The sequence below is a fragment of the Zerene cesonia genome, chromosome 16, assembly GCF_012273895.1.
Source record: "Zerene cesonia ecotype Mississippi chromosome 16, Zerene_cesonia_1.1, whole genome shotgun sequence".
Taxonomy (NCBI): Eukaryota; Metazoa; Arthropoda; class Insecta; order Lepidoptera; family Pieridae; genus Zerene; species Zerene cesonia.
In genome coordinates this window covers 2913018-2921948 of record NC_052117.1, presented here as the reverse complement: position 1 = coordinate 2921948, position 8931 = coordinate 2913018, and the positions used below count along the sequence as shown (strand labels likewise).

At 31.8% G+C, this 8931-nt stretch overlaps 2 protein-coding genes across 3 annotated transcripts in view; one reads left to right on the top strand and one right to left on the bottom strand.

Annotated features, from left to right (window-relative positions):
• Window positions 1–4473: 4473 nt before the first annotated feature.
• Window positions 4474–6346, top strand: LOC119832804. The gene has a single exon (XM_038356569.1). It carries the CDS (start codon window positions 4607–4609, stop codon window positions 6200–6202), a length of 1596 nt encoding a protein of 531 aa, XP_038212497.1. The 5' UTR covers window positions 4474–4606; the 3' UTR covers window positions 6203–6346.
• Window positions 6347–6460: 114 nt separating this feature from the next.
• LOC119832803 overlaps window positions 6461–8931 on the bottom strand; it is a 13116-nt gene continuing 10645 nt past the window's right edge. For both annotated transcript variants that reach the window (XM_038356568.1, XM_038356567.1), the window contains exons 4-5: window positions 7799–7928; window positions 6461–7086 (exon numbers count right to left, since the gene is read on the bottom strand). In XM_038356568.1, the coding sequence (XP_038212496.1) occupies window positions 6986–7086; window positions 7799–7928 (231 nt within the window). In that variant the 3' untranslated portion in view covers window positions 6461–6985. The remainder of the gene's footprint in view (window positions 7087–7798; window positions 7929–8931) is intronic.

Genomic DNA, 8931 nt, shown 5'->3' with positions numbered 1-8931 from the left:
TTTTTAATTGTTTTATATTTATGTATTAAACTGACACACTGTAAAAGTAATAAATGTTATTTGCAGTTAACAATTTTCGTTTTTCTTTATTACAATATTTATGGCAAGACTAGGTATATATTTCTCTTGCTAAGAATTAATTATTATCTATCTCCATACTGTTGTTTTTGATTATGTTCTATGTTATATTGCTTTTCTCTCCTCTATAATTTATCTCTCTTTACTGCATATTTATACTATCTTTATTCCTATATGAATCAATTTCAATCTATATATATATAGATGTACAGTTTCTTGTATGTATTTATGCACTTTCTACCTTTTCAAAATTAATATTTCCTATATCCCAAGGTTGCCTGGAAGAAATCGTTTCTAAGCGATAAGGCCGCCGAATTGTACATTAGATATTAGTTATTTGTTTTTTGTTAACTGTATATTTGCATTGTACAAGAAAGTGTTTATAAAACAATATAAATATTTAAGCAGCTCAAGAACAAGTTAAATATTATGTTATAAGCATTTGTATCTACTGATTAGATGGACAAATGTTAGAATAATTAGTAGTATACCAACATCATAAAAAATTCAGTAGATATTACTTTTTATATGTGCTACTTAATTTTTGTAGCAATATTTCTACATTTATATATTTTAATTAATTCTTGTATATTATCATACAAATGTTTTAAACCTCAGAAGTGTAAGTGAAATCTCAGTAAGAAATCAACAATATTAAGTCTTAGAAAGCATAAAGGAATCGCTGTGCGTTAAATAGAAGATGTATTTAACGTTTTCACACCGTAACAGTTTCCACTGACAAACTTTGTCTGTTTAATTTAATAGTATCTTTTATACGAGATTTGCTGATAAAATATTTAATTTTATTTATGCAGTCAATTCAACAGGAAATATTTAAGCATTTGTTGTAATCTTATTATGTGTCCATATACATAATCTTATATCTTTAAACGAGCATTTTTTGTATATATATATATATATATATATATATATATATATATATATATATATATATATATATATATATATATATATATATAATTGAAATCTCGGAATCGGCTCCAACGATTTTCATGAAATTTAGTATATAGGGGGTTTCGGGGGCGATAAATCGATCTAGCTAGGAATCTTTTTTAGAAAATGTCATATTCGTGTTTTATTCGTGTTTTTTTTAACAAATAGGAGGCGTTTAAGTAGTCCCAATTTATTATGACTCTTCCTGACATCTATTGGCGAATAATAATACTATAAATGCGAAAGTTTGTGAGGATGGATGCATATGTATGTGTGCGTCTGTTGCTCTTTCACGCAAAAACTACTGAATCGATTGCAATGAAATTTGCTTCGTAGATAACTGGACAACTGAAATAACACATAGGCACTTTTTATTCCTACGGGATACGGACTTAATAAAATATTAAATGCTGTACAAACGACACATAAGATCGATGTAATTTTAATATCTTATTAAATATCATGTATTAGCACTATAAAGAAAATGTTAGTGTAGGGTTTTTCAGACAGCGCGTTTAGATTTTGATGGCCTGAGGTGACCACAGTCACTTATGACATTGGTGGTAAACTTACCAGGCCTTCGATCACATTCAACCGGATCTTACCACGTTAATTATGTTACGGACGTAAAAGCGTGCAAGAGTTATGCATGCTTTTGGCTCTACAAATTTACGAGAAAACAGTTTAATAGTAATTGTTATTTTCAAATATTGGCAATTGATATAATTAATTATAAAAACGATTTGCTTCTCTAACGTATTGTGTAAAACTTTATAAAAGAACTAAGAAGCTTACCATAATAACAATATGAGTACTGTAAACGATCCGACGATTAATTAAGCAAGTATCATGTTTTCTCCAAGCTATTACGTTTTCATTGATTGATACCTGAAAAGCATATCTCATATGAGTCGTGGAAGAAGGTCTAAAAGCTTTTATATGTATAAAAGTGAAAAATTTTTTTAAAAGTGCCTTATTATCACAATAGATTCAATAATTGTAGACCGGGCTTGGAAGTGACATATCTCTTTACGAGGCATACGTCCGAAGTATTTTAGAATATAATTGTATTGTCTGGGATCCGCATGAGAAAAAATATATCTTAATGTTAGAGAAGGTCCAGAAAAAATTTTGTAGATTCGTATTTAAGCAGATGTATGGATACTTTCCACATATGTACCCGTCTTTGTATGTATATGGAATGACAGGCTTTTTCAGTCTTGAATCAAGGCGCAAATTCATTTTACTTGTACACGTTTATCAAATGCTGAATGGTGGCGTAGATAACCAATTAGGACTTGAACGAATTTCCTTTAAAATTCCCCCGAAGTGTATTTATAGTGTAGCGGCTGCACCTGGGATAGGGCTACGGCGACGTCGTGATTTCCTTGCTGTTCAGCAAGGCGTAAAAACTGTGTGCGGCCATAATGCCCCGTTGGTGCGGTCAGTAAAATAAGTAAACGATTTGCTCGCTTTGCTACCGGAGACAGATTTATTTAATACGTCCTTGAATACATATAAATCAAATGTTTTAAAATATTTAAGTGTTAAATGAAAATTGTATACTATTTTTTATATTTTTTCATGCAAACTTAACATGTAATGCTTTGGGGTAAAACCTGTAAATTACTTGTTACTTTATTAATAAATAAATAAATAAATTAATAAATATCACATAGAAGTATTTGTTAAGCTACAGATGGTCACGATTTCAAATAATGAATAGAAACAGTTTAAAATGAAGTAACGAAAGGCCAAGTCCATCGTAAAAGTAATAAAGTTTGCTGCTGCGTACGACATTAAAAATAACCCGTAACTAATAACGTAATAAACTAAGCCTAGATATTCTTTGTGCTAGATCTAGGTAAGATTTATATCCGTAAATACGAGAAAGTAGAAAAGCTATATAACATTATTTATTTGTTATTAATAAGCTTGTAAATGTGTACATATACACATAGCTATAATAAAGAAACAAGTGTATCAATATACACTTGTTTTGCATACTTTGATACGGTAACTAACAAATTAATAGAATCTGCTACTGTAAATGAAAGTATTATAATTGCATTAAATAAATTGCAAGCAACTAATTGATGTTTTCTATTGGGTTCATATGAAAGACTACATTAAAACTTTAATACATATTTTAGACTTGCGGTCCATCCCGGGTTCGCCCGTAGTACATATATAACCTTTCTCAATAAATGGGCTATCTAACAATGAAAGAATTTTTCAAATCCGACCAGTAGTTCCTGAGATTAAAGCGTTAAAAGAAACAAACTATTCAGCTTTATAATATACATTTTTTAGATTATGTGTTCTCAAAAAAATACCTACTAGGGATGTAATTTATACTTCAATGAAGCTTGAAATAATTCCTTTTTAACCCACTCCTTTTTTTAACCTACATTTATTATAATTATTTCAATATGTGCAACATTGTGCAATTTTAGAATCCCCGTTTCAATTACCTAGGTATTGCGAAATTCGTTCAAATGAAAGTCCGTTAGATTATAAACAAACTTCAGTGCGATTTGCATCACTTAAATAGAAAGTTGTAACAATATAATAGATAGCTCTATTTTTATGTTGCGTAAGACACCGCAATAGCAATTTCTTTGCCTTTCCATTTGAATGATGAATTTGTTTCAATTATTTTAATGAATCTATTACTATGGCGGTTTAGTTTCTGTTCATGTTTTTATAATGGATGTACCTAAGTATTTAGTTTCGTAACAATTCAATTTTATATTGAAGTAAATGTTTGGTAATAAATTGTTAAATTCCGGTAAACGATCAAAAGACCCAGTGGTCTTATTTTTAATCCAAAATATATTCACGTGTTTCGTACATTATAAAAGGTAATGCATGCACTATGCATCGAGATTACTACGTTTAATACTTTCTGGATGAGGTTGTCGTGAGATTAACTGGTTATTAAAGTGAAATTGATCGTACGATAACGATAAAAATCATCTAGGTTGGGAGAGAGCACAGCAACTGCAGTTTAATCATACCGTGATATATGATATATAAATAAAAAATGTAATATACGTATTTATCAAAGTAAATTTATATTTATGTTGATAAAATACTACATGTTATATATCACTAAATTTTAGCGTGAAAAATTTTTAACACACATTATGCTAATACGTATACAAACGTCAATAATAATTGTACGATATATGTAATAATATTTTATCAATGCTAATATAATGCAAATAATGAAACAGATGAAAATTTTCGTAAATTTACATTATTGCAATTTCTCCACGAGAGAAATAATTTCACCTGAGAAAAGCATTTTCACCGAGTCGCAGGTCACGGCGACAGAAGCACGCGATGGTGAATTAAGATAAGTCGGCGAACGACAATCGCCGTGTAATTATGTCGCTCATTCGTCGTGACCAACTTGAAATTACCATTGCATTAGAGAGCAGGGAGGGCAGTTATTGTGCATCGACTATCAAAACTATATCAGTGAGTTCTTGCAGCCGCCGGCGCTCAGTACACGCGCGCATCGCCTGCGCGCTCACACGTGAACCAGCGAAAGTGAAATTCAAAGAAAATGATAGTGTTACTTGTATTTTGTCTGTTCTATACGACGTATGCCATTCCAAACGATCAAACGCAAATTGAACGATACAACAACAAAGTGAAATCATACCAAATTGATGTACCGGGTAAGGAACCCATAACGATAATTGAAGCGGGACGTTTCGAAGATTTAGAAGAAAAGAGCGATGATGATTTAATAATTAAAGATCTTATGACTCCAGTTAACGAGTCTCCTGGAAACAGACCTCGTTGCTATGGCCCGTCATGTCAAGAAGGATTTATGGAGGACGAAGACCCTCAAGACATGGATGATCATAAAATGGATAATTTAGACAAATTGAAAAATTTTGGGGATATTTCAAATGAGCGGCTACAAGCAATAGCAGCTTTAGCTGCGAAGTTAAAGAAACAAAATATTAAGGCGGATAGATTCACTTCTATCAGTGGCGAAGAGGCAGATGATGATAATGGCAAAGTATTTACAACGTGGAATCGTCTTAAGGTTAAGCAACATAAGCATCCCTACGATGATAAAGATGGGTGGGTGACCTTAGAACCAGTAGCATGGTCATCTAGTAAGATTTCAAAGTGGAAACCTAATGTTAAGAAACAAAAACCGAGTTATTGGAATGAAGACGAAGACACAAAATTTTCATCAGACGATAAGTATTCTTCTTACCCTGATATGGAAAGTGATAGTAATAAGTTTTCTTACAACTATCCACAGAAAAAACCCACTTTGAGTAGACCGGGTTTTATAAATAACAAATTGCATATTCCTCCTGAATATGATACTGAATTACCGTCAAAGCCAACATGGACAAAGAATAAGATTCCTTCGCAACAGCAACAATCTCTGCACAATTTACAGCTATCTTGGTCTCCCGATGACAGCAGGCGCCCGTATAGACCAAACTGCGATAGAAATGAAAATTATCCCAACGAAGATAACATGTACTATGGAGCATCGGATTCTGTAGTTACAGATTCCCGCCCTTCCAATTTTCCATATGAATACGAAGCATTGCATCAATCATCCATGCAAAGACGGCCAATGCGACGTCCTACACAAGTAATATATGCTGACGCTGAACCAGAGGATGATCGTTCTTCACGACCGCCTTACGGTGATGGACAATGGGTACTATTATCGACTACCAAGGGTTATAGAAATAAAAAGCGACATCGTTCCCTCGACATACCAGAACAAAACAGTGACGTACCTACAATAACATCACACCAATCTGTGTCTCTTACGGTGTTACCAATGGAAGACGCCCATACAAATATGACCACATCGCATGGAGGTTTATTGGAAGTTGAAAGAAGTTTCCAGACTGTAGAAGAGTCAAAACAAGATATGGATAAAATGACTTACTTACAAGATGAAGCATCCGAAGTGAGACCTGTTAAGAATAAGGTGATACGAAAGAAGTTAGTCCCGAGTAATAATTCACCTGATAGTTCGACGGTTTTGGCTGCTGTTGGAGCGGGTATGCTTCCAGCTACCATGGCTATGGTCGTACCCATGATGTTAGGTAAAAAACGAAGAAGAAGGGAATTAAATGATGTCCATTTGTACCAATTATTAGATAACAATAACTAAGGATATTTAGTTATATCTATTTATTTTAGTTTAAGTTAAATCCAAAAATGCGTGACTGTGATTGTATTGTGTGGTTTTGTTATGTGTGTGATTAAATTATTATTAGAATATGTATAATATTAAGGTCCATGAAATAAAACTACTTAAAACTTAAAACTTACTTAAAGTTTGTTTTTATAACTTTAATTTAACAAATAATTATAAAAATCATCAACGTAATTTGGACTATAATAAATAAGACGTAATTAGTAACTTTCGTATTCGCAGAAAACTTTAATGATTACCGTTAAACATATTTCTATTATAATTACAAAGGAAAGTAGCAACATTCAGTAATAACATAATGTAATTGAAAACCATTGCTGTAATTAATATTAGTAGTAATTTGTATTGACACAAAACAAAATATTGTTTGATATCTAATAGTATTCTGTGTTTCGAGTGTTTCCAGCTTGAACATATAATAAACTTAATTCTGAATATACTACTTACATTATTAAAAGATAAATAAATAATAAATATGTTAGTAAATGAAAAGTAAGAAAAAATGTTATGAGGATCGTCGTAAGGAATTTATAAAATCGTTATTTTAAAAGCCCCTCATATACATGCTGAAGTAATAATTTAAATGTTTCATCGTTTTATAGTTACGTATAGTCATTTTTAACAAAAAATGGCAATGTATCATATATTTCTCTTAATAAATTTCGGTTGATAATAAACATTTGTAAATGATTGTTACAAATAAATTAAAGCTAAAAAAAAGATGAGTCAAATTTTCCCTCAGTATTTATATAGCACCGATCCCGGACGACTGTATATTTTTCCCGTCCTTATTGCTTCCATCAAATACTTTACACTGAACAAACAAATAATCAGGAGCACTGTAATAAAATACAATTACACAGATTAGGTATAAATACTTCATAATTAGTTGGTTCTAAGAAGGTCGTGACATAGTTACTCATACAAGTATTAATATAGTTTACAGAATGCCCTTTAAAAATCCAAGCAAAGATTGCAATAAAATATTGAAAACTGTCTAAAATTTATTTTTCCAAGTTATAGACACATAGGCTTAAGAACAAAATTGAAATCATCTGTATACATAAAAGGACTATTTATAACTCAAGAACGGCTTAATTGGTTTTAATGAAATTTGATACAGAGATAGTTTGAGATCCGCGAAAAGACATAGGATACTTTTTATCCAAATTCCACGGGAATGTGAGCTATGGCGGGAAAGCGAAAAGAAAGTTATGTTGTGTAATCTTAAATAGATTTAAGAAACACTTATATTAAGATTCATGTGCGTTTTAGGGCATAAGGGTGCCATTATTTCTTAAAAAAATGCTTTAAATGTAAGTTTGAAGAAAATTACTTCGTTCCCAGCTCTTGTATACTCTTCAATACCGTTAAAGGGTCTCCTTTCCGACTTAAAAATAAATATTATTATATTATATTAAGTCGTTTATAAAACTTAATTCAGGTCTGTCTAATTTTTTCCTTCCATCACGCGGGCAGAGCCGAAAGCGGAAAGCTAGTAAAACAAATATAACTATAACATAGTAATATGTTGTCTGTGTTATAACTGACCATCCGATAAAGCTAAGAGGCCAAGTTGTATCCATCCTGCAGTAAGCGCCTCCCAGATCATGAGTGGAATTGTTAGGAAAATATGAATAAAACTGTACACGAAGAAAGACGTAACACAGCATCTGTTTACCTGCAAATATAATTGTTATAAATATCACATTTATGACACAATTTCAAAAGAAAGAAGTATTTTCGTCGAAAACTAAAAAAAAATTTATGTAGGAAATTATACATTATTTTTGTGATTATTAGACTTTGTATTAAACTTAATCTTTGTTTTGAATTTATTCAGTACATGAAAAAATGATACCAATGAGAAGAAAAGACCGGCTTATAAGAAATAGTCATTTTCTGCTTTAAGTTCGTTTGTTATGTACATATAACACGCATTAATTATAAGAAGATGCATAAGGCCACCCAGTAAGAACTTCTACCCGGTAACGATTGCAACATCGCGCACACCTGCGGTACACCTGCGGTTCCAGAAAAGATGACGGCAATCCACGACCACGACGCTGCCCCGCCGAAGAAACACTCTTGGTTCCAACATTGAACCGGAGGGACGTAGTAAATAAGTTAGATATAATTTTAAATGTAATTTTTTTATTACATTAAATTATTAATAAGTAAATTTCGGTTTTTTTGCGCCTTCGCGGGTCGGTCAATTTAATTGGCGCAGTCTTGTGGATAATCCTTGAGAGCCGTCTCTCGGAACGCGAAAACTACACGCATCGCTATTCCATCAGAGGGACGACGACGGGGATCCAGAACCTACATACATTGGCCAACGCAACGCGAAGGGTATCCGAACATTGATACTGCAAGAAAGGCCGAAATTAAATTCCTGTAAGTACACTAATTATTCTCTTAGTGACTTGCCATTCCTAGAATTTTAAGTTTCCCTTTTTTTTAATTTCCTAGATTACCCATTCACGGGAACCGAGGAACCGTAGCGCGTAGGTTTAAATATTAATTCATCACGAATTAATTTTCGAATTTTACAAAATCGATTGTAAAATTCAATATAGATATTAGATAAAAAAAAAAAACTTATTAAAAATCTTAACATTAGTTAATTACGAATTAATTTTCGAATTTTACCAATTAATTCATGTTAAAATTTAAATATATTA